The 27,069-nt window shown below is 35.5% G+C and overlaps 1 protein-coding gene across 1 annotated transcript; it reads left to right on the top strand.

The window, feature by feature from the left end:
• On the top strand, positions 1-26,528 carry LOC129606937 (titin-like). The gene is made up of 30 exons (XM_055517585.1): positions 1-19; positions 994-2,918; positions 2,973-4,080; positions 4,240-6,411; positions 6,496-11,408; positions 11,478-12,068; positions 12,138-15,368; positions 15,438-15,698; positions 15,768-16,358; positions 16,428-16,688; positions 16,758-18,039; positions 18,119-18,339; positions 18,409-18,999; positions 19,069-19,329; positions 19,399-19,626; positions 19,688-19,990; positions 20,060-20,320; positions 20,390-20,681; positions 20,731-20,981; positions 21,051-21,342; positions 21,392-21,642; positions 21,712-21,972; positions 22,042-22,302; positions 22,372-22,632; positions 22,702-22,962; positions 23,032-23,653; positions 23,703-24,613; positions 24,683-25,273; positions 25,343-26,466; positions 26,516-26,528. Exons 1-30 carry the CDS (start codon positions 1-3, stop codon positions 26,526-26,528), a joined length of 23,610 nt encoding a protein of 7,869 aa, XP_055373560.1.
• Positions 26,529-27,069: the final 541 nt, after the last annotated feature.

Genomic DNA, 27,069 nt, shown 5'->3' on the forward strand with positions numbered 1-27,069 from the left:
ATGTTAGAATTGTCATTCCGTATAATAAAAGTAATTAAACATATACGAAATTTTATAAAACTTTTAACAAATAATATTAGATAAACATATACATATATATGTTTATATTGTACCTTGTAATAATAACAAAAATATCCAAATTACTTTTTCCACGACATCATATATTATGCAATATGTAGTTTATATATGCTTAGTATTATGCAAAAGGCTTCTATCAAATCAACTTGCTTCACTATATAAATTTTATATTGAAATCTTATAAAAATTTTATTGAGCTATTTGAAATAAAAAATTTATAAGTAAAATAAATTTAACAAAAAAATTAACATCTTATTCGCTTTATATATTCATATATAAATATTATATACAGCTAATTTCATGCATATATGTTTAAACGTTATATTTTCAATATTAAATAATCTGCGTCCTTTTAAAAAGTATCAAATCTCTGTTTTTGTGTTCATACTTTATAATTACTAATTCAAAAGCATAGCACAAAAATTAATTGCATAGCACAATATAATAATCATATATTAAAAAAAAACACTTATTTATTTTTGTATTTAAATAATTAAATTAAAAATATATATATATTTTTTTTTTCTAATTTAAATTTATTAATGATATTGAATTCTTATACTTGTTATATTTTATTACTTTTGTATCTCCTATTATTTTCATGCTGCAAATACTCTCTTCGAAAATAATATGATAATGTTTATTTGATACTTTCATAAATTAACGTCTCGAATATACTACATATTTATCATATTTTTATGTATATCTATATGCATATGTGTATATTACTCAAAAAAAAAATTAATATTACAAATTTTTGCTTTGACTGCTACTTTCTAATATTCTTCTGTCAACTATTCGAAAATAAAAAAAATATATATATAACTAATTACAAAACTGACATATATAACAAAATAAATGAAATGTGGCAACATATCTTTGGAAATTTCTATGTTTACTTAAAATATTAAATAGTAGAGGATTCAGTACAACATGATAAATTAATTGATGATTACACAAATGATATTGAACAAATGGATATTGAAAGTGCTGAACATTATTTAAATGATAGTAAAAAAGAAATTCGTTTAGCTACAGCTGAAGATTTTGAATCTGAAAGTGTTCAATCAATGACAGGAACAACTGATGAAAATAAAATAATTTTAGAACGCAAACAAAAGTTAAGTGAAAGTCAAGAAAGAAAAGATTTAACATTAACTTTTAGTGGAATTGATAGTAATATTACATCAGATTCTGGTACAATGCGTCATTGTGGTACATCACCGTTTGATACAACACCAAAAGAAAAAGAAAGTGATATACCATCACTTAAGTTAATAATTGGTAGAAAAGAGGTTAAAACTAAAGATGCTACTGCAGTTTCTGAAAGTTTATTAACTTTATATGGTCATCAAGATGTTGAAATTTCAATAACATCTGAATCAAAAATATGTTTAACAACCGATGATCATTCATCTGGTCGTAAAAGTACTAAACATACAACGGAATATATTACTAAAACAACAGATATTAAAAATGATACAAAACGTGTACGAATACAAAGAACATCAGAAGCTGTTAGTGGTGGTGAGAAGCCAACTGAAGTTAATTTTTCAAAATTAAAATCAATTCATATTTATCAAAGTACAGATTCAATAAGTGAATCACCTAATTCTGACCAAAGTTTTTCGCAGCCTAATATTAGTGATACTGGTATATCGATAACTAGAGGTTTCACTGAAACTGCTACAAGTCCACTAACGAAAAGTTATTCAGAAGAACCAACTAGTGGTAAAAGATACAAGGGTATTGTAACTGATACAGGTTTGGATGTTGAAATTGAAGAGCTAGAGATGACAGATGCTGGACTAAGTCCAATTCAGCAAGATGATATTACGACAAATATATCAACTACATTTCCAACAGATGATGACCAAATAAATGATCGAACCTATTCAATCAATCAGGGAACCAGCCCTGTTGATTTTGATGACACAATTGATACATCTGAAGCGGGTACTTTAACTGATCGCGTTGAATTTAAAGATGCCTCATTAAGTCCATTAGATGCCGATAGTAGTGTCAAAACACCAATAAGTGGAATGACTGACGATGAAATATTAATAAAACGACATGGTTCTGGTGATGTTAAAGAAAAAATTCGTTTGATTGAAGAGAATGCTAAGCTGTCACAAAAAATTATGAGTCCTAGTAGAAAAATTGTACAAAAAGAATCACAAAATATTGAAGAAATACCCAGAGATGTAACTGATTCTGCAGAAATAATTGACGAGTTTATAAAATATGAGAAAGTTTCCACTTTGCAAACAAAATTAAGCCATAAAGATATTGATGAAGAAAGATGTGATAAAAAGAAAGAAGATTCTATCCTTCATGCAATTCCATTTACAGCTAAGAGTATTGCCCAGCCTGATCGTCCATTTAAACTAGATGAAGTTGAGAAGCAAATTGTGGTTCAACCAACAGAAGAAGAAATTCATTCGAAAAAAGTTACTTCACTAGTATCCACTATTGCTGATTCAAAAGATGCTGCTAAACTATCTGATGAATTAAGGCAAATTGATGAAGCAGTATGTGAAAAAGTTTGCATAAAACGTAAAGTCTCAATGCTTAAAGAACAGTTTGAACAAGGAAAAATAGACAAAAAACTTTCCGAAGTAACGAGTTCTGAAGATTTTATTTCGAAAGCAGAGCTATTACCTGATAATAAACAGAAATTTGATGAAGAAACTTCAGATCAAATTGATAAAACTATTACCTTTATAAGGCAGGAACAACACTTTAGTTCAATTAATAAAGCACTACGAGAACCAATTTCATCGGTTATAAAACGAGATTCTTCATCTATAAGCTCAGAAACCGTTGAAGCAGAAAAATCGGTAGTATCGAAAGATGAAACACAAAAGTTAAAAGAAAATATAATAGAAAAAAAGGAAATAAAATTTCCAGACAACAAAACAACATTAAGTGATGAATTTGCTGTTCCCAAAAAAGTTTCGGAATTAAAAGAAAAGTTTGAAAGACAGAGCTCAATGCAAGATAAGCTAAGTGAATTATTATTAACCGGAGACAATAAAATTAAGGCTGTGAAAGATTCTGACAAAGAAGAGAAAAATACATCTAAAGCGTTAAGCCTCTCAACGAAGATGGACTCTGAGGAGCTTGGCTCGCTGGAACAAATTTCAATTGACTACACTGATTCGCTTAGTAAAGTAGCTGAATTTATCAAACAAGAACAAAAGTTTTCTGCGCAAATTGAGCCACCAATTAAAGTAGAACCGGAAGTAGTTATCAGTTGTGAATCTGATGCTAGTCCTGAAAAAAAGTCTGATTTAATATCGAAAGTGGGAAAATATACCGATAATTTAAATATTGTAACTCCAACTACAATTGACGTTGATAATACGCAAAAACCCTCTGTAGCATCTCAATTATACGCTGTTCCATTTAAAGTTCGAGCTGAACAAAAAATTGAAAGATCAATTGACGTTGAAGATATAGAAAATCAAGTAATTTCAACTGATGAGCTTGAGCAAAAAAAGGTTAAAAAAATTGATAAAATAGAAACTGTGATAAAACAAGAATATCGTCTAAAAGATGAAAAACCGTTGACATTAGCGAATGATTTTGCATCTGAAGAAGTATGTGTGAAACATACGATTACTGCCTTAGCAGAACCCAGCCAGGAACTGATAGTAAATCAAACAGACAATGACATTTTAGAAAACTTAAAGTATCGTGAAAGTAATGAAATGGCCGCTAAGGGTCATGGCGACTCATTGAAACAAATAACGAATTTTATAAAAGCGGAACAAATTTTAAGTTCTGTGCTCAAAGAAACTGAAAAGGACAGTAAAACTACACATACAAATTTACAATTATATGCCACTCCTTTCGAGACAAAATCGAGACCGCAACTTGAACGTGAAGTGGATATAGCTACACTTGAAAGTCTAATAGTTTTAGATAATCCGACTTCTGAAGATTTGAAAGAAAGAGAATCAGTTATGAAAAAGGTGGCTGAAAATAAGTACGAAATGGGTTTAGAACCAGATACTGGGATTATTTTAGAAGAAACGTGCATTAAGCGAACTGTCCCAATGCTTGCCAACGAAGAAGAAGAAAAGGAAAAAAAATTATTAACAATGGAAGAAGATGAAGATGAAATTCAGGAAAAAATTATTGAGGAAAAAAAATCAGAACCCAGAGAAGACGAATTCAAACAATCAATAGAAAATGTTAAAAGTTTTATATTGGCCGAACAAAAATTTAGCACGATTCAAAAAGAAAGTGAAGAAACAAAAATAGAAAAACCTGAATTGTCAAAATTACACACAATTCCTTTCGAAATAAAACAAAAAACACAACAAGTGCGCGAAGTAGATATTTCTGAATTGGAAAATTTAATTATTTCACCAGAAGATTTGGATTTAAATTTGACAACAGACATCTCGAAAATTGAAAAAAAGGAAATTGCTCAACAAGATACTAATTACATTCCTGAACAATTATGTATGAAGCGTACTGTTTCATCTTTAGCAGTACAAAATCAGAAAGCACTACAGGAATCTTCGACCACTGAATGTGATGAAGATTATTTTTCTCAAGAGGCTAGAGAAGCCACAAAAACAAGCCCATGTGTCAAAGATTTAAATTATCCATTAAAAACAGGAACAGATGTCATAACTTCTGGACAAAAATTTAGTTCTTCTATTGATTTAAAAAATCAAATTAGTAAAATAAAAACAGAATCCGATGACAAATTATCCGAGTTTAAAGCAACTAAAGACCCACAACACATTTCTACTGAACTTTCTTTAGGAAATATATCTGATTTCATAAAAAGGGAACAAATCTTCAGCTCAGATTTACAAAGTAAAGTAAAACTTAACAAAAAAGTTGATATTAGAGAAGAGTTGATATTACCCGATACTTTAAAAGCTTCAACTATTTTTGCAGAATCTTTGCAAGAAATTGCTCAATTTATTGAAACTGAAAAAGACTATTGTTCATTGCAGAAAACAATTTTGTCCGACATATATTCAGCAAAGCATGAATTTCTAACTGAGTCAAATATTGAAGAAACTGATCATGAGGGTTTAGAAACTCTAATTAAAGAAGAAATCTCAAGCACAATACCAATATTTGAGAAATGCCATCCTCGGAAACAAGAACCAACGTCGGCAATTCCATTTAAGCCAACTCATAAACCTGATATTGCCAAAAATTTAAACGTTTCTGAAATAGAAAAATGTATTGTTGAAACGAAAGACATTCAAACGGCTCAAATTTTAAAAAAAGATTCCTCACCACTTAAACAAGATGAAAAGCAAGAGTTAACTTATAGTGATCGAGGCGATACTAGTAACGAAAGTAGTATTAAAGAAGTAATTTTAATAAAGCAAACAATAACGCCTTTAGAGGAAGATAAAACGTCTTCAAGTAGCCCAAGTTTGCCAAGCGAAATACAGACGACTGTTGAATTTCATGATTTAAAATTAATAACTGACGTCGAAGCTGTACCCAAAGAAGAGATAAATACTATGGAAGATATACCGATAATCAATCCAGATCCTTTAGTACAAAATTTACCTTTGGAAGATGTTTTTAAAAAACATGGAATGAAAAAATCAATATCTCAGATTTTAATGGATCAACAAAGTGAAGAAAATAAATTTCTTCCAGCAAAAGAACCATCTTTTGCTACAGAAGAATTATCCGATAAATTAGAAAAAGATTTTCAAAAGGACTTGTTCAAGACTATTGAAACAACTTCAACAAGTCAGCATGGGAAAAACTTCGAAAATGATTTTGAAAAAACAATATCAAGTTTACCTGATAAAACAGTAACATTAACGTCTACCTCAACTTCAACACTGTCAAGAGTCCGAGTTTCTAGTAACATTCGGCAGGAGGAGATAATAACTTGGAAGCCCAAGAATAAAACTCTAACTGAATCCGATATCACTAGTGATCCTGAAACAATGCCTACTATCGCACCGTTTAAAAAGAAATATGAAACACATATAACAACAATAACACAACGTGAGTTCCCATCATTTGATGAATTGTTAAAAGACTCAATTGGTGAAACTAAAGAACATCTTCCCGATTCTTTATTATATAAAGATAGCACAGTAAAAATGAATGATCAAAATATTGCAGTTAGCGTTGTTGATGAAAAAGTAAAATCAAATGAAAGTATTAGAAAATTGGAAAAAGTTAATTCCGACGACACATTAGATGATACTAATGGTAAAAAAGTCTATCAGACTACTGATCCAAAAATAAAACAATCCCTAAATATAGCCGAAGGTAGTGCAGAGATATTGAACAAAGCCCCTCAATCGCTAACCGGCGAACTTTCTTCAAGTAAAAATTTAATAGAAATTTCAAAGACCGATTTTAAAGAAAAAAAAAGTATTAAGACTGATTCCACACTAACTATTTCGAAAGATATTAACAAATACAACTTAATCGATGATAAAGTTGATTTGGCTTGTATTAGAGACGATAATATGTACAAAAGAGATATAGAAAAACCGTCGCTTGTTTCGAAAACTGATATTAATTATTCGGTCACTGAGCCTTCAATAATTCCAGCAAATGATGTGTATATGCCTATAGCAGATGTGGTTCATTCTAATAAAAAGGATTTAGAAAGTATAACTGAAAAAACTTCCGAATTTATTGACAAATCAATAGGTACTACCGTAAACCTTGAAAAAACAAAGCATATTCTGGGTGATCCTATATATATTGGACAGACTGATCATACGCTTACCTCCCCTATTGCAGACAGTTTAGGAAAAGCTTTACATGTTCTGACAGATCCTATGTCAGTTGTTAATGAGAAATTATACTTACCTGTTGACTCAGATATTAGAATCGAAAAGAAAATAATAGAAAAAACCTCTGCTACTGAAAAACCTTTGTTAGTTCACACTGTTGAAGAAAGTCTGGAAACAGCTTTACAGGTATTATCTGCACCAGTAACCTTAATAAAGAAAGACTCTCATGGTTTTAAAGAAAAAGAAGATTTTTCGTTGCTTTCTCAAAGAAAAATACAAGAAAACCCAGCGGAGACTGCACCAATTATTAAAAAACACCCTGAGTCTGTTGCTAAAACTTTGGAGAAATCTATGCATGTTTTAACTGATCCCGTATTTTTAGATGAGAAAACTGACCGCATTTTGTCTTATTATAATCGGGAAGAAATTGACAGACGACTAGGTCTTGAAACAAAAACACAAGAAAAGCCCATAGAAAAAAATTTAGGTGGAAAACCTCTCCAGCATATTGTCAAAGGTCTTGAGGAAGCATTACATGTTTTAACAGATCCTGCATCTGTAGACTACACAATGACTCACATTGCAACCTCCCAAAGCCTTAAAGAAGAAATTGACATTTCACACACTGTAGAATTAGATGATCATAAATATCCTCTCGATGACTTTAAAGAAGAATTAGACAAGCAACATAAACCTGTATCTTCTGATAAAAGGGAAGAAAAAGGGGTAACAGAAAAACCAGCTTTAACTGAAAAACAAACAAAGCCTGACAAAGACTTGATGGCTCCTCTCGATGACCTTAAAGAAACTTTAGACGAACCAAAGAAACCCGTAGTATTCGTTAAAAAAGAAGATAAAGCAGTACTACATACACTTTCTGTAATTGAGAAACCATTAAAGTCAGCCATACACAGCCAAGACAAAGATTTACCCAGGTCTCCTGAAAAGGTGCACCCTATAGAATTAGGTGATCATAAATCTCCACTCGACGACCTTAAGAAAGACTCAGAAAAGCCACATAAACCTGTAATTCCTGATAAAAGAGAAGAAAAAGGGTTAACAGAAAAACCAACTCTAACTGAAAAACAAACAAAGCCTGACAAAGACTTGATGGCTCCACTCGATGACCTTAAAGAAACTTTAGACGAAACAAAGCAACCCGTAGTATCCGATAAAAAAGAAGATAAAGCAGTACTAGATACACCTTCTGTAATTGACAAACCGCTAAAGTCTGTCATACACAGTCCAGAAGAAGATTTAACCATGTCTCCTGAAAAGGTGCACCCTATAGCATTGGATGATCAATCTCCTCTCGACGACCTTAAAAAAGACTCAGACAAGCCACATAAACCTGTAATTTCTGACAAAAGGGAAGAAAAAGGGATAACAGAAAAACCAGCTCTAACTGAAAAACAAACAAAGCCTGACAAAGATTTGATGGCTCCTCTCGATGACCTTAAAGAAACTTTAGACGAACCAAAGCAACCCGTAGTACCCGATAAAAAAGAAGATAAAGCAGTAACAGATACACCTTCTGTAATTGAGAAACAATTAAAGTCAGTCATACACAGTCTAGACAAAGATTTAACCACGTCTCCTGAAAAGGTGCACCCTATAGAATTAGGTGATCATAAATCTCCTCTCGATGACCTTAAGAAAGACTCAGAAAAGCAACATAAACCTGTAATTCCTGATAAAAGGGAAGAAAAAGGGTTAACAGAAAAACCAACTCTAACTGAAAAACAAACAAAGCCTGACAAAGATTTGATGGCTCCACTCGATGACCTTAAAGAAACTTTAGACGAAACAAAGCAACCCGTAGTATCCGATAAAAAAGAAGATAAAGCAGTACTAGATACACCTTCTGTAATTGACAAACCACTAAAGTCTGTCATACACATTCCAGAAAAAGATTTAACCATGTCTCCTGATAAGGTGCACCCTATACCATTGGGTCATCATAAATCTCCTCTCGACGACCTTAAAAAAGACTCAGACAAGCCACATAAACCTGTAATTTTTGATAAAAGGGAAGAAAAAGGGGTAACAGAAAAACCAGCTCCAACTGAAAAACAAACAAAGCCTGACAAAGACTTGATGGCTCCCCTCGATGACCTTATAGAAACTTTAGATGAACCAAACAAATCCGTACTATCCCATAAAAAAGAAGATAAAGAAGTACTAGATACACCTCCTGTAATTGAGAAACCATTAAAGTCAGTCATCCACAGTCCAGACAAAGGCTTAACCATATCTCCTGAAATGGTGCACCCTACAGAATTAGATGATCATAAATCTCCTCTCGATGACCTTAAAGAAACTTTAGACGAACCAAAGCAACCCGTAGTATCCGATAAAAAAGAAGATAAAGCAGTAATAGATACACCTTCTGTAATTGAGAAACCATTAAAGTCAGTCATCCACAGTCCAGACAAAGACTCAACCATATCTCCTGAAAAGGTGCACCCTACAGAATTAGATGATCATAAATCTCCTCTCGATGACCTTAAAGAAACTTTAGACGAACCAAAGCAACCCGTAGTATCCGATAAAAAAGAAGATAAAGCAGTAATAGATACACCTTCTGTAATTGAGAAACCATTAAAGTCAGTCATCCACAGTCCAGAAAAAGATTTAACCATGTCTCCTGAAAAGTCGCACCCTATAGTATTAGATGATCATAAATATCCTTTCGATGACCTTAAAGAAGAATCAGATAAGCCACATAAACCAGTAGTTTCTGATAAAAGGGAAGAGAAAGGGGTAACAGAAAAACCAGCTCTGTCTGAAAAACAAACAAAGCCTAACAAAGATTTGATGTCTCCTCTCGATGACCTTAAAGAAACTTTAGAGGAACCAAAGCAACCCGTAGTATTCGATAAAAAAGAAGATAAAGCAGTAATAGATACACCTTCTGTAATTGAGAAACCATTAAAGTCAGTCATCCACAGTCCAGACAAAGACTTAACCATATCTCCTGAAAAGGTGCACCCTACAGAATTAGATGATCATAAATCTCCTCTCGATGACCTTAAAGAAACTTTATACGAACCAAAGCAACCCGTAGTATCCGATAAAAAAGAAGATAAAGCAGTAATAGATACACCTTCTGTAATTGAGAAACCATTAAAGTCAGTCATCCACAGTCCAGAAAAAGATTTAACCATGTCTCCTGAAAAGTCGCACCCTGTAGTATTAGATGATCATAAATATCCTTTCGATGACCTTAAAGAAGAATCAGATAAGCCACATAAACCAGTAGTTTCTGATAAAAGGGAAGAGAAAGGGGTAACAGAAAAACCAGCTCTATTTGACAAACAAACAAAGCCTGACAAAGATTTGATGGCTTCTCTCGGTGATCTTATAAAAACTTTAGACAAACCAAAGAAACCCGTAGTATCCGATAAAAAAGAAGATAAAGCAGTACTAGATACACCTTCTGTAATTGAGAAACCACTAAAGTCAGTCATACACAGTCCAGACAAAGATTTAACCACGTCTCCTGAAAAGGTGCACCCTACAGTATTAGATGATCATAAATCTCCTCTCGATGAATTTAAGAAAGACTCAGACAAGCCGCATAAACCTGTAATTTTTGATAAAAGGGAAGAAAAAAGGGTAACAGAAAAAGCAGCTCTAACTGACAAACAAACAAAGCCTGACAAAGATTTGATGGCTTCTCTCGGTGACCTTAAAGAAACTTTAGACGAACCAAAGCAACCCGTAGTATCCGATAAAAAAGAAGATAAAGCAGTATTAGATACACCTTCTGTAATTGAAAAACCATTAAAGTCTGTCATACATAGTCCAGACAAAGATTTAACTATTTCTCCTGAAGAGGTGCACCCTACAGAATTAGAGGATCATAAATCTCCTCTCGATGACCTTAAGAAAGACTCAGACAAGCCACAAAAACCTGTAATTTTTGATAAAAGGGAAGAAAAAGGGGTAACAGAAAAACCAGCTCTAACTGAAAAACAAACAAAGCCTGACAAAGATTTGATGGCTCCTCTCGATGACTTTAAAGAAACTTTAGACGAACCAAAGCAACCCGTAGTATCTGATAAAAAAGAAGATAAAGCAGTAATAGATACACCTTCTGCAATGGGGAAACCTTTAAAGTCTGTGTTACACAGTCCGGATAAAGATTTTACCATTTCTCCTGAAAAGATGCAACCTATAGAATTAGATGATCATAAATCTGCCCTCGGTGACGTTAAAGAAGAGTCAGACAGCCCACATAAACCTGTAATTTCTGATAAAAGGGAAGAAAAAGGGATAACAGAAAAACCAGCTCTAACTGAAAAACAAACAAAGCCTGACAGAGATTTGATGGCTCCTCTCGATGACCTTAAAGAAACTTTAGACGAACCAAAGCAACCCGTACTATCCGATAAAAAAGAAGATAAAGCAGTAATAGATACACCTTCTGTAATTGACAAACCATTAAAGTCTGTCATACACAGTCCAGACAAAGATTTAACCATGTCTCCTGAAAAGGTGCACCCTATAGAATTAGATGATCATATATCTCCTTTCGACGACCTTAAAGAAGGGTCAGACAAGCCACATAAACCTGTAATTCCTGATAAAAAGGAAGAAAAAGGGGTAACAGAAAAACCAGCTCTAACTGAAAAACAAACAAAGCCTGACAAAGATTTGATGGCTCCTTTCGATGACCTTAAAGAAACTTTAGACGAACCAAAGCAACACGTATTATCCGATAAAAAGGAAGATAAAGCAGTAATAGATACATCTTCTGCAATGGGGAAACCTTTAAAGTCTGTGTTACACAGTTCAGACAAAGATTTAACTATTTCTCCTGAAAAGGTGCACCCTACAGAATTAGATGATCTTAAATCTCCTCTCGATGACCTTAAGAAAGACTCAGACAAGCCACAAAAACCTGTAATTTTTGATAAAAGGTTAGAAAAAGGGGTAACAGAAGAACCAGCTCTAACTGAAAAACAAACAAAGCCTGACAAAGATTTGATGGCTCCTCTCGATGACCTTAAAGAAACTTTAGACAAACCAAAGCAACCCGTAGTATCCGATAAGAAAGAAGATAAAGCAGTAATAGATACACCTTCTGTAATTGAGAAACCATTAAAGTCTGTCATACACAGTCCAGACAAAAATTTAACCATGTCTCCAGAAAAGGTGCACCCTATAGAATTAGATGATCATATATCTCCTTTCGACGACCTTAAAGAAGGGTCAGACAAGCCACATAAACCTGTAATTCCTGATAAAAAGGAAGAAAAAGGGGTAACAGAAAAACCAGCTCTAACTGAAAAACAAACAAAGCCTGACAAAGATTTGATGGCTCCTCTCGATGACCTTAAAGAAACTTTAGAAGAACCAAAGCAACCCGTAGTGTCCGATAAAAAAGAAGATAAAGCAGTAATAGATACACCTTCTGTAATTGAGAAACCTTTAAAGTCAGTCATACACAGTCCAGACAAAGATTTAACTATTTCTCTTGAAAAGGTGCACCCTACAGAATTAGATGATCATAAATCTCCTCTCGATGACCTTAAGAAGTACTCAGACAAGCCACATAAACCTGTAATTTTTGTTAAAAGGGAAGAAAAAGGGGTAACAGAAAAACAAGCTCCAACTGAAAAACAAACAAAGCCTCACAAAGACTTGATAACTCCCCTCGATGACCTTATAGAAACTTTAGACGAACCAAAGAAACCCGTAGTATCCCATAAAAAAGAAGATAAAGAGGTAATAGATACACCTTCTGTAATTGAGAAACCATTAAAGTCAGTCATACACAGACCAGACAAAGACTTAACCATATCTCCTGAAAAGGTGCACCCTACAGAATTAGATGATCATAAATCTCCTCTCGATGTATTTAAGAAAGACTCTCACAAACCACATAAACCTGTAATTCCTGATAAAAAGGAAGAAAAAGGGGTAACAGAAAAAGCAGCTCTAACTGACAAACAAACAAAGTCTGACAAAGATTTGATGGCTTCTCTCGGTGATCTTAAAGAAACTTTAGACGAACCAAAGCACCCCGTAGTATCCGATCAAAAAGAAGATAAAGCAGTAATAGATACACCTTCTGTAACTGAGAAACCATTAAAGTCTGTCATACACAGTCCAGACAAAGATTTGACTATTTCTCCTGAAGAGGTGCACCCTACAGAATTAGATGATCATAAATCTCCTCTCGATGACCTTAAGAAAGACTCAGACAAGCCACATAAACCTGTAATTTTTCATAAAAGGGAAGAAAAAGGGGTAACAGAAAAACCAGCTCTAACTGAAAAACAATCAACGCCTGACAAAGATTTGATGGCTCCTCTCGATGACCTTAAAGAAACTTTAGACGAACCAAAGCAACCCGTAGTTTCCGATAAAAAAGAAGATAAAGCAGTAATAGATACACCTTCTGTAATTGAGAAACCATTAAAGTCAGTCATACACAGTCCAGACAAAGATTTAACCATGTCTCCTGAAAAGGTGCACCCTATAGAATTAGATGACCATAAATCTCCCTTCGATGACCTTAAAGAAGAATCAGATAAGCCACATAAACCTGTAGTTTCTGATAAAAGGGAAGAAAAAGGGGTAACAGAAAAACCAGCTCCAACTGAAAAACAAACAAAGCCTGACAAAGACTTGATGACTCCCCTCGATGACCTTATAGAAACTTTAGACGAACCAAAGAAGCCCGTAGTATCCTATAAAAAAGAAGATAAAGAAGTAATAGATACACCTCTTGTAATTGAGAAACCATTTAAGTCAGTCATACACAGTCCAGACAAAGACTTAACCATATCTCCTGAAAAGGTGCACCCTACAGAATTAGATGATCATAAATCTCCTCTCGATGAATTTAAGAAAGACTCTGACAAGCCACATAAACCTGTAATTTTTGATAAAAGAGAAGAAAAAGGGGTAACAGAAAAACCAGCTCTAACTGACAAACAAACAAAGCCTGACAAAGATTTGATGGCTTCTCTCGGTGACCTTAAAGAAACTTTAGACGAACCAAAGCAACCCGTACTATCCGATAAGAAAGAAGATAAAGCAGTAATAGATACACCTTCTGTAATTGAGAAACCTTTAAAGTCAGTCATGCACAGTCCAGACAAAGATTTAACCATGTCTCCTGAAAAGGTGCACCCTATAGAATTAGATGATCATAAATCTCCCCTCGGTGACGTTAAAGAAGAGTCAGATAAGCCACATAAACCTGTAATTCCTGATAAAAAGGAAGAAAAAGGGGTAACAGAAAAACCAGCTCTAACTGACAAACAAACAAAGCCTGACAAAGATTTGATGGCTCCTCTCGATGACCTTAAAGAAACTTTAGACGTACCAAAGCAACCCGTAGTATCCGATAAAAAAGAAGATAAAGCAGTAATATATACACCTTCTGTAATTGAGAAACCTTTAAAGTCAGTCATGCACAGTCCAGACAAAGATTTAACCATGTCTCCTGAAAAGGTGCACCCTATAGAATTAGATGATCATAAATCTCCCCTCGTTGACGTTAAAAAAGAGTCAGACAAGCCACATAAACCTGTAATTCCTGATAAAAAGGAAGAAAAAGGGGTAACACAAAAACCAGCTCTAACTGAAAAACAAACAAAGCCTGACAAAGATTTGATGGCTCCTCTCGATGACCGTAAAGAAACTTTAGACGAACCAAAGCAACCCGTACTATCCGATAAAAAAGAAGATAAAGCAGTAATAGATACACCTTCTGTAATTGAGAAACCATTAAAGTCTGTCATACACAGTCCAGAGAAAGATTTAACCATGTCTCCTGAAAAGGTGCACCCTATAGAATTAGATGATCATATATCTCCTTTCGACGACCTTAAAGAATGGTCAGACAAGCCACATAAACCTGTAATTCCTGATAAAAAGGAAGAAAAAGGCGTAACAGAAAAACCAGCTCCAGCTGAAAAACAAACAAAGCCTGACAAAGATTTGATGGCTCCTCCCGATGACCTTAAAGAAACTTTAGACGAACCAAAGCAACCCGTAGTTTCCGATAAAAAAGAAGATAAAGCAGTAATAGATACACCTTCTGTAATTGAGAAACCATTAAAGTTTGTCATACACAGTCCAGACAAAGATTTAATCATGTCTCCTGAAAAGGTGCACCCTATAGAATTAGATGATTATATATCTCCTTTCGACGACCTTAAAGAAGGGTCAGACAAGCCACATAAACCTGTAATTCCTGATAAAAAGGAAGAAAAAGGGGTAACAGAAAAACCAGCTCTAACTGACAAACAAACAAAGCCTGACAAAGATTTGATGGCTCCTCTCGGTGACCTTAAAGAAACTTTAGACGAACCAAACCAACCCGTAGTATCCGATAAGAAAGAAGATAAAGCAGTAATAGATACACCTTCTGTAATTGAGAAACCATTAAAGTCTGTCATACACAGTCCAGACAAAGATTTAATCATGTCTCCTGAAAAGGTGCACCCTATAGAATTAGATGATTATATATCTCCTTTCGACGACCTTAAAGAAGGGTCAGACAAGCCACATAAACCTGTAATTCCTGATAAAAAGGAAGAAAAAGGGGTAACAGAAAAACCAGCTCTAACTGAAAAACAAACAAAGCCTGACAAAGATTTGATGGCTCCTCTCGATGACCTTAAAGAAACTTTAGACGAACCAAAGCAACCCGTAATATCCGATAAAAAAGAAGATAAAGCAGTAATAGATACACCTTCTGTAATTGAGAAACCATTAAAGTCTGTCATACACAGTCCAGACAAAAATTTAACCATTTCTCCTGAAAAGGTGCACCCTATAGAATTAAACGATCATATATCTCCTTTCGACGACCTTAAAGAAGGGTCAGACAAGCCACATAAACCTGTAATTCCTGATAAAAAGGAAGAAAAAGGGGTAACAGAAAAACCAGCTCCAACTGAAAAACAAACAAAGCCTGACAAAGATTTGATGGCTCCTCTCGATGACCTTAAAGAAACTTTAGACGAACCAAAGCAACCCGTAGTATCCGATAAGAAAGAAGATAAAGCAGTAATAGATGCACCTTCTGTAATTGAGAAACCATTAAAGTTTGTCATACACAGTCCAGACAAAGATTTAACCCTGTCTCCTGAAAAGGTGCACCCAATAGAATTAGATGATCATAAATCTCCCCTCGGTGACGTTAAAGAAGAGTCAGACAAGCCACATAAACCTGTAATTCCTGATAAAAAGGAAGAAAAAGGGGTAACAGAAAAACCAGCTCTAACTGACAAACAAACAAAGCCTGACAAAGATTTGATGGCTCCTCTCGATGACCTTAAAGAAACTTTAGACGAACCAAAGCAACCCGTAGTATCCGATAAGAAAGAAGATAAAGCAGTAATAGATACACCTTCTGTAATTGAGAAACCATTAAAGTCTGTCATACACAGTCCAGAGAAAGATTTAACCATGTCTCCTGAAAAGGTGCACCCTATAGAATTAGATGATCATATATCTCCTTTCGACGACCTTAAAGAAGGGTTAGACAAGCCACATAAACCTGTAATTCCTGATAAAAAGGAAGAAAAAGGGGTAACAGAAAAACCAGCTCTAACTGAAAAACAAACAAAGCCTGACAAAGATTTGATGGCTCCTCTCGATGACCTTAAAGAAACTTTAGACGAACCAAAGCAACCCGTAATATCCGATAAAAAAGAAGATAAAGCAGTAATAGATACACCTTCTGTAATTGAGAAACCATTAAAGTCTGTCATACACAGTCCAGAGAAAGATTTAACCATGTCTCCTAAAAAGGTGCACCCTATAGAATTAGATGATCATATATCTCCTTTCGACGACCTTAAAGAATGGTCAGACAAGCCACATAAACCTGTAATTCCTGATAAAAAGGAAGAAAAAGGCGTAACAGAAAAACCAGCTCCAACTGAAAAACAAACAAAGCCTGACAAAGATTTGATGGCTCCTCTCGATGACCTTAAAGAAACTTTAGACGAACCAAAGCAACCCGTAGTTTCCGATAAAAAAGAAGATAAAGCAGTAATAGATACACCTTCTGTAATTGAGAAACCATTAAAGTTTGTCATACACAGTCCAGACAAAGATTTAACCATGTCTCCTGAAAAGGTGCACCCCATGGAATTAGATGATCATAAATCTGCCCTCGGTGACGTTAAAAAAGAGTCAGACAAGCCACATAAACCTGTAATTCCTGATAAAAAGGAAAAAAAAGGGGTAACAGAAAAACCAGCTCTAACTGACAAACAAACAAAGCCTGACAAAGATTTGATGGCTCCTCTCGGTGACCTTAAAGAAACTTTAGACGAACCAAACCAACCCGTAGTATCCGATAAGAAAGAAGATAAAGCAGTAATAGATACACCTTCTGTAATTGAGAAACCATTAAAGTTTGTCATACACAGTCCAGACAAAGATTTAATCATGTCTCCTGAAAAGGTGCACCCTATAGAATTAGATGATCATATATCTCCTTTCGACGACCTTAAAGAATGGTCAGACAAGCCACATAAACCTGTAATTCCTGATAAAAAGGAAGAAAAAGGCGTAACAGAAAAACCAGCTCCAGCTGAAAAACAAACAAAGCCTGACAAAGATTTGATGGCTCCTCCCGATGACCTTAAAGAAACTTTAGACGAACCAAAGCAACCCGTAGTTTCCGATAAAAAAGAAGATAAAGCAGTAATAGATACACCTTCTGTAATTGAGAAACCATTAAAGTTTGTCATACACAGTCCAGACAAAGATTTAATCATGTCTCCTGAAAAGGTGCACCCTATAGAATTAGATGATTATATATCTCCTTTCGACGACCTTAAAGAAGGGTCAGACAAGCCACATAAACCTGTAATTCCTGATAAAAAGGAAGAAAAAGGGGTAACAGAAAAACCAGCTCTAACTGACAAACAAACAAAGCCTGACAAAGATTTGATGGCTCCTCTCGGTGACCTTAAAGAAACTTTAGACGAACCAAACCAACCCGTAGTATCCGATAAGAAAGAAGATAAAGCAGTAATAGATACACCTTCTGTAATTGAGAAACCATTAAAGTCTGTCATACACAGTCCAGACAAAGATTTAATCATGTCTCCTGAAAAGGTGCACCCTATAGAATTAGATGATTATATATCTCCTTTCGACGACCTTAAAGAAGGGTCAGACAAGCCACATAAACCTGTAATTCCTGATAAAAAGGAAGAAAAAGGGGGTAACAGAAAAACCAGCTCTAACTGAAAAACAAACAAAGCCTGACAAAGATTTGATGGCTCCTCTCGATGACCTTAAAGAAACTTTAGACGAACCAAAGCAACCCGTAATATCCGATAAAAAAGAAGATAAAGCAGTAATAGATACACCTTCTGTAATTGAGAAACCATTAAAGTCTGTCATACACAGTCCAGACAAAAATTTAACCATTTCTCCTGAAAAGGTGCACCCTATAGAATTAAACGATCATATATCTCCTTTCGACGACCTTAAAGAAGGGTCAGACAAGCCACATAAACCTGTAATTCCTGATAAAAAGGAAGAAAAAGGGGTAACAGAAAAACCAGCTCCAACTGAAAAACAAACAAAGCCTGACAAAGATTTGATGGCTCCTCTCGATGACCTTAAAGAAACTTTAGACGAACCAAAGCAACCCGTAGTATCCGATAAGAAAGAAGATAAAGCAGTAATAGATGCACCTTCTGTAATTGAGAAACCATTAAAGTTTGTCATACACAGTCCAGACAAAGATTTAACCCTGTCTCCTGAAAAGGTGCACCCAATAGAATTAGATGATCATAAATCTCCCCTCGGTGACGTTAAAGAAGAGTCAGACAAGCCACATAAACCTGTAATTCCTGATAAAAAGGAAGAAAAAGGGGTAACAGAAAAACCAGCTCTAACTGACAAACAAACAAAGCCTGACAAAGATTTGATGGCTCCTCTCGATGACCTTAAAGAAACTTTAGACGAACCAAAGCAACCCGTAGTATCCGATAAGAAAGAAGATAAAGCAGTAATAGATACACCTTCTGTAATTGAGAAACCATTAAAGTCTGTCATACACAGTCCAGAGAAAGATTTAACCATGTCTCCTGAAAAGGTGCACCCTATAGAATTAGATGATCATATATCTCCTTTCGACGACCTTAAAGAAGGGTTAGACAAGCCACATAAACCTGTAATTCCTGATAAAAAGGAAGAAAAAGGGGTAACAGAAAAACCAGCTCTAACTGAAAAACAAACAAAGCCTGACAAAGATTTGATGGCTCCTCTCGATGACCTTAAAGAAACTTTAGACGAACCAAAGCAACCCGTAATATCCGATAAAAAAGAAGATAAAGCAGTAATAGATACACCTTCTGTAATTGAGAAACCATTAAAGTCTGTCATACACAGTCCAGAGAAAGATTTAACCATGTCTCCTGAAAAGGTGCACCCTATAGAATTAGATGATCATATATCTCCTTTCGACGACCTTAAAGAATGGTCAGACAAGCCACATAAACCTGTAATTCCTGATAAAAAGGAAGAAAAAGGCGTAACAGAAAAACCAGCTCCAACTGAAAAACAAACAAAGCCTGACAAAGATTTGATGGCTCCTCTCGATGACCTTAAAGAAACTTTAGACGAACCAAAGCAACCCGTAGTTTCCGATAAAAAAGAAGATAAAGCAGTAATAGATACACCTTCTGTAATTGAGAAACCATTAAAGTTTGTCATACACAGTCCAGACAAAGATTTAACCATGTCTCCTGAAAAGGTGCACCCCATGGAATTAGATGATCATAAATCTGCCCTCGGTGACGTTAAAAAAGAGTCAGACAAGCCACATAAACCTGTAATTCCTGATAAAAAGGAAAAAAAAGGGGGTAACAGAAAAACCAGCTCTAACTGACAAACAAACAAAGCCTGACAAAGATTTGATGGCTCCTCTCGGTGACCTTAAAGAAACTTTAGACGAACCAAACCAACCCGTAGTATCCGATAAGAAAGAAGATAAAGCAGTAATAGATACACCTTCTGTAATTGAGAAACCATTAAAGTCTGTCATACACAGTCCAGACAAAGATTTAATCATGTCTCCTGAAAAGGTGCACCCTATAGAATTAGATGATTATATATCTCCTTTCGACGACCTTAAAGAAGGGTCAGACAAGCCACATAAACCTGTAATTCCTGATAAAAAGGAAGAAAAAGGGGTAACAGAAAAACCAGCTCTAACTGAAAAACAAACAAAGCCTGACAAAGATTTGATGGCTCCTCTCGATGACCTTAAAGAAACTTTAGACGAACCAAAGCAACCCGTAATATCCGATAAAAAAGAAGATAAAGCAGTAATAGATACACCTTCTGTAATTGAGAAACCATTAAAGTCTGTCATACACAGTCCAGACAAAAATTTAACCATTTCTCCTGAAAAGGTGCACCCTATAGAATTAAACGATCATATATCTCCTTTCGACGACCTTAAAGAAGGGTCAGACAAGCCACATAAACCTGTAATTCCTGATAAAAAGGAAGAAAAAGGCGTAACAGAAAAACCAGCTCCAACTGAAAAACAAACAAAGCCTGACAAAGATTTGATGGCTCCTCTCGATGACCTTAAAGAAACTTTAGACGAACCAAAGCAACCCGTAGTATCCGATAAAAAAGAAGATAAAGCAGTAATAGATGCACCTTCTGTAATTGAGAAACCATTAAAGTTTGTCATACACAGTCCAGACAAAGATTTAACCCTGTCTCCTGAAAAGGTGCACCCAATAGAATTAGATGATCATAAATCTCCCCTCGGTGACGTTAAAGAAGAGTCAGACAAGCCACATAAACCTGTAATTCCTGATAAAAAGGAAGAAAAAGGGGGTAACAGAAAAACCAACTCTAACTGACAAACAAACAAAGCCTGACAAAGATTTGATGGCTCCTCTCGATGACCTTAAAGAAACTTTAGACGAACCAAAGCAACCCGTAGTATCCGATAAAAAAGAAGATAAAGCAGTAATAGATACACCTTCTGTAATTGAGAAACCATTAAAGTCTGTCATACACAGTCCAGACAAAGATTTAACCATTTCTCCTGAAAAGGTGCACCCTATAGAATTAGATGATCATATATCTCCTTTCGACGACCTTAAAGAAGGGTCAGACAAGCCACATAAACCTGTAATTCCTGATAAAAAGGAAGAAAAAGGGGTAACAGAAAAACCAGCTCTAACTGAAAAACAAACAAAGCCTGACAAAGATTTGATGGCTCCTCTCGATGACCTTAAAGAAACTTTAGACGAACCAAAGCAACCCGTAGTATCCGATAAAAAAGAAGATAAAGCAGTAATAGATACACCTTCTGTAATTGAGAAACCATTAAAGTCTGTCATACACAGTCCAGACAAAGATTTAACCATGTCTCCTGAAAAGGTGCATCCTATAGAATTAGATGATCATAAATCTGCCCTCGTTGACGTTAAAAAAGAGTCAGACAAGCCACATAAACCTGTAATTCCTGATAAAAAGGAAGAAAAAGGGGGTAACAGAAAAACCAGCTCTAACTGACAAACAAACAAAGCCTGACAAAGATTTGATGGCTCCTCTCGGTGACCTTAAAGAAACTTTAGACGAACCAAAGCAACCCGTAGTATCCGATAAGAAAGAAGATAAAGCAGTAATAGATACACCTTCTGTAATTGAGAAACTATTAAAGTCTGTCATACACAGTCCAGACAAAGATTTAACCATGTCTCCTGAAAAGGTGCACCCTATAGAATTAGATGATCATATATCTCCTTTCGATGACCTTAAAGAAGGGTCGGACAAGCCACATAAACCTGTAATTCCTGATAAAAAGGAAGAAAAAGGGGTAACAGAAAAACCAGCTCTAACTGAAAAACAAACAAAGCCTGACAAAGATTTGATGGCTTCTCTCGATGGCCTTAAAGAAATTTTAGACGAACCAAAGCAACCCGTAGTATCCGATAAAAAAGAAGATAAAGCAGTAATAGATACACCTTCTGTAATTGAGAAACCATTAAAGTCTGTCAAACACAGTCCAGACAAAGATTTAACCATGTCTTCTGAAAAGGTGTACCCTATAGAATTGGATGATCATAAATCTCCCCTCGGTGACGTTAAAAAAGAGTCAGACAGGCCACATAAACCTGTGATTTCTGATAAAAAGGAAGAAAAAGGGGTAACAGAAAAACCAGCTCTAACTGAAAAACAAACAAAGCCTGACAAAGATTTGATGGCTTCTCTCAATGGCCTTAAAGAAATTTTAGACGAACCAAAGCAACCCGTAGTATCCGATAAAAAAGAAGATAAAGCTGTAATAGATACACCTTCTGTAATTGAGAAACCATTAAAGTCTGTCATACACAGTCCAGACAAAGATATAACCATGTCTTCTGAAAAGGTGTACCCTATAGAATTGGATGATCATAAATCTCCCCTCGGTGACCTTAAAGAAGGGTCGGACAAGCCACATAAACCTGTAATTCCTGATAAAAAGGAAGAAAAAGGGGTAACAGAAAAACCAGCTCTAACTGAAAAACAAACAAAGCCTGACAAAGATTTGATGGCTTCTCTCGATGGCCTTAAAGAAATTTTAGACGAACCAAAGCAACCCGTAGTATCCGATAAAAAAGAAGATAAAGCAGTAATAGATACACCTTCTGTAATTGAGAAACCATTAAAGTCTGTCATACACAGTCCAGACAAAGATTTAACCATGTCTTCTGAAAAGGTGTACCCTATAGAATTGGATGATCATAAATCTCCCCCCGGTGACGTTAAAAAAGAGTCAGACAGGCCACATAAACCTGTAATTCCTGATAAAAAGGAAGAAAAAGGCGTAACAGAAAAACCAGCTCCAACTGAAAAACAAACAAAGCCTGACAAAGATTTGATGGCTCCTCTCGATGACCTTAAAGAAACTTTAGACGAACCAAAGCAACCCGTAATATCCGATAAAAAAGAAGATAAAGCAGTAATAGATACACCTTCTGTAATTGAGAAACCATTAAAGTCTGTCATACACAGTCCAGACAAAGATTTAACCATTTCTCCCGAAAAGGTGCACCCTATAGAATTAGACGATCATATATCTCCTTTCGACGACCTTAAAGAAGGGTCAGACAAGCCACATAAACCTGTAATTCCTGATAAAAAGGAAGAAAAAGGCGTAACAGAAAAACCAGCTCCAACTGAAAAACAAACAAAGCCTGACAAAGAGTTGATGGCTCCTCTCGATGACCTTAAAGAAACTTTAGACGAACCAAAGCAACCCGTAGTATCCGATAAAAAAGAAGATAAAGCAGTAATAGATGCACCTTCTGTAATTGAGAAACCATTAAAGTTTGTCATACACAGTCCAGACAAAGATTTAACCCTGTCTCCTGAAAAGGTGCACCCAATAGAATTAGATGATCATAAATCTCCCCTCGGTGACGTTAAAGAAGAGTCAGACAAGCCACATAAACCTGTAATTCCTGATAAAAAGGAAGAAAAAGGCGTAACAGAAAAACCAACTCTAACTGACAAACAAACAAAGCCTGACAAAGATTTGATGGCTCCTCTCGATGACCTTAAAGAAACTTTAGACGAACCAAAGCAACCCGTAGTATCCTATAAAAAAGAAGATAAAGCAGTAATAGATACACCTTCTGTAATTGAGAAACCATTAAAGTCTGTCATACACATTCCAGACAAAGATTTAACCATGTCTCCTGAAAAGGTGCACCCTATAGAATTAGATGATCATATATCTCCTTTCGACGACCTTAAAGAAGGGTCAGACAAGCCACATAAACCTGTAATTCCTGATAAAAAGGAAGAAAAAGGGGGTAACAGAAAAACCAACTCTAACTGACAAACAAACAAAGCCTGACAAAGATTTGATGGCTCCTCTCGATGACCTTAAAGAAACTTTAGACGAACCAAAGCAACCCGTAGTATCCGATAAAAAAGAAGATAAAGCAGTAATAGATACACCTTCTGTAATTGAGAAACCATTAAAGTCTGTCATACACAGTCCAGACAAAGATTTAACCATTTCTCCAGAAAAGGTGCACCCTATAGAATTAGATGATCATATATCTCCTTTCGACGACCTTAAAGAAGGGTCAGACAAGCCACATAAACCTGTAATTCCTGATAAAAAGGAAGAAATAGGGGTAACAGAAAAACCAACTCTAACTGACAAACAAACAAAGCCTGACAAAGATTTGATGGCTCCTCTCGATGACCTTAAAGAAACTTTAGACGAACCAAAGCAACCCGTAGTATCCGATAAAAAAGAAGATAAAGCAGTAATAGATACACCTTCTGTAATTGAGAAACCATTAAAGTCTGTCATACACAGTCCAGACAAAGATTTAACCATGTCTCCTGAAAAGGTGCATCCTATAGAATTAGATGATCATAAATCTGCCCTCGTTGACGTTAAAAAAGAGTCAGACAAGCCACATAAACCTGTAATTCCTGATAAAAAGGAAGAAAAAGGGGTAACAGATAAACCAGCTCTAACTGACAAACAAACAAAGCCTGACAAAGATTTGATGGCTCCTCTCGGTGACCTTAAAGAAACTTTAGACGAACCAAAGCAACCCGTAGTATCCGATAAAAAAGAAGATAAAGCAGTAATAGATACACCTTCTGTAATTGAGAAACCATTAAAGTCTGTCATACACAGTCCAGACAAAGATTTAATAATGTCTCCTGAAAAGGTGCACCCTATAGAATTAGATGATCATATATCTCCTTTCGATGACCTTAAAGAAGGGTCGGACAAGCCACATAAACCTGTAATTCCTGATAAAAAGGAAGAAAAAGGGGTAACAGAAAAACCAGCTCTAACTGAAAAACAAACAAAGCCTGACAAAGATTTGATGGCTTCTCTCGATGACCTTAAAGAAATTTTATACGAACCAGAGCAACCCGTAGTATCCGATAAAAAAGAAGATAAAGCAGGAATAGATACACCTTCTGTAATTGAGATACCATTAAAGTCTGTCATACACAGTCCAGAAAAAGATTTAATCAAGTCTCCTGAAAAGGTGCACCCTATAGAACTAGATGCTCATAAATCTCCCCTCGGTGACGTTAAAGAAGAGTCAGACAAGCCACATAAACCTGTAATTCCTGATAAAAAGGAAGAAAAAGGGGTAACAGAAAAACCAGCTCTAACTGACAAACAAACAAAGCCTGACAAAGATTTGATGGCTCCTCTCGGTGACCTTAAAGAAACTTTAGACGAACCAAAGCAACCCGTAGTATCCGATAAAAAAGAAGATAAAGCAGTAACAGATACACCTTCTGTAATTGAGAAACCATTAAAGTCTGTCATACACAGTCCAGACAAAGATTTAACCATTTCTCCCGAAAAGGTGCACCCTATAGAATTAGACGATCATATATCTCCTTTCGACGACCTTAAAGAAGGGTCAGACAAGCCACATAAACCTGTAATTCCTGATAAAAAGGAAGAAAAAGGCGTAACAGAAAAACCAGCTCCAACTGAAAAACAAACAAAGCCTGACAAAGAGTTGATGGCTCCTCTCGATGACCTTAAAGAAACTTTAGACGAACCAAAGCAACCCGTAGTATCCGATAAAAAAGAAGATAAAGCAGTAATAGATGCACCTTCTGTAATTGAGAAACCATTAAAGTTTGTCATACACAGTCCAGACAAAGATTTAACCCTGTCTCCTGAAAAGGTGCACCCAATAGAATTAGATGATCATAAATCTCCCCTCGGTGACGTTAAAGAAGAGTCAGACAAGCCACATAAACCTGTAATTCCTGATAAAAAGGAAGAAAAAGGCGTAACAGAAAAACCAACTCTAACTGACAAACAAACAAAGCCTGACAAAGATTTGATGGCTCCTCTCGATGACCTTAAAGAAACTTTAGACGAACCAAAGCAACCCGTAGTATCCTATAAAAAAGAAGATAAAGCAGTAATAGATACACCTTCTGTAATTGAGAAACCATTAAAGTCTGTCATACACATTCCAGACAAAGATTTAACCATGTCTCCTGAAAAGGTGCACCCTATAGAATTAGATGATCATATATCTCCTTTCGACGACCTTAAAGAAGGGTCAGACAAGCCACATAAACCTGTAATTCCTGATAAAAAGGAAGAAAAAGGGGTAACAGAAAAACCAACTCTAACTGACAAACAAACAAAGCCTGACAAAGATTTGATGGCTCCTCTCGATGACCTTAAAGAAACTTTAGACGAACCAAAGCAACCCGTAATATCCGATAAAAAAGAAGATAAAGCAGTAATAGATACACCTTCTGTAATTGAGAAACCATTAAAGTCTGTCATACACAGTCCAGACAAAGATTTAACCATTTCTCCAGAAAAGGTGCACCCTATAGAATTAGATGATCATATATCTCCTTTCGACGACCTTAAAGAAGGGTCAGACAAGCCACATAAACCTGTAATTCCTGATAAAAAGGAAGAAATAGGGGTAACAGAAAAACCAACTCTAACTGACAAACAAACAAAGCCTGACAAAGATTTGATGGCTCCTCTCGATGACCTTAAAGAAACTTTAGACGAACCAAAGCAACCCGTAGTATCCGATAAAAAAGAAGATAAAGCAGTAATAGATACACCTTCTGTAATTGAGAAACCATTAAAGTCTGTCATACACAGTCCAGACAAAGATTTAACCATGTCTCCTGAAAAGGTGCATCCTATAGAATTAGATGATCATAAATCTGCCCTCGTTGACGTTAAAAAAGAGTCAGACAAGCCACATAAACCTGTAATTCCTGATAAAAAGGAAGAAAAAGGGGGTAACAGATAAACCAACACTAACTGATAAACAAACAAAGCCTGACAAAGATTTGATGGCTCCTCTCGGTGACCTTAAAGAAACTTTAGACGAACCAAAGCAACCCGTAGTATCCGATAAAAAAGAAGATAAAGCAGTAATAGATACACCTTCTGTAATTGAGAAACCATTAAAGTCTGTCATACACAGTCCAGACAAAGATTTAATAATGTCTCCTGAAAAGGTGCACCCTATAGAATTAGATGATCATATATCTCCTTTCGATGACCTTAAAGAAGGGTCGGACAAGCCACATAAACCTGTAATTCCTGATAAAAAGGAAGAAAAAGGGGTAACAGAAAAACCAGCTCTAACTGAAAAACAAACAAAGCCTGACAAAGATTTGATGGCTTCTCTCGATGACCTTAAAGAAATTTTAGACGAACCAGAGCAACCCGTAGTATCCG

This window comes from Condylostylus longicornis, unplaced genomic scaffold, assembly GCF_029603195.1.
Source record: "Condylostylus longicornis isolate FDR11 unplaced genomic scaffold, ASM2960319v2 ptg000022l, whole genome shotgun sequence".
NCBI lineage: Eukaryota > Metazoa > Arthropoda > Insecta > Diptera > Dolichopodidae > Condylostylus > Condylostylus longicornis.

What these genes read in the sequence shown, in the direction of transcription:
- LOC129606937 (XM_055517585.1), top strand. An exon ending in TAGACAAGCCACATAAACCT is followed by an intron (nt 16,359 to 16,427) that starts GTAATTCCTGAT and finishes AAACAAACAAAG; the next exon opens with CCTGACAAAGATTTGATGGC. An exon ending in TAAAAAGGAAGAAAAAGGGG is followed by an intron (nt 20,682 to 20,730) that starts GTAACAGAAAAA and finishes AGCCTGACAAAG; the next exon opens with ATTTGATGGCTCCTCTCGAT.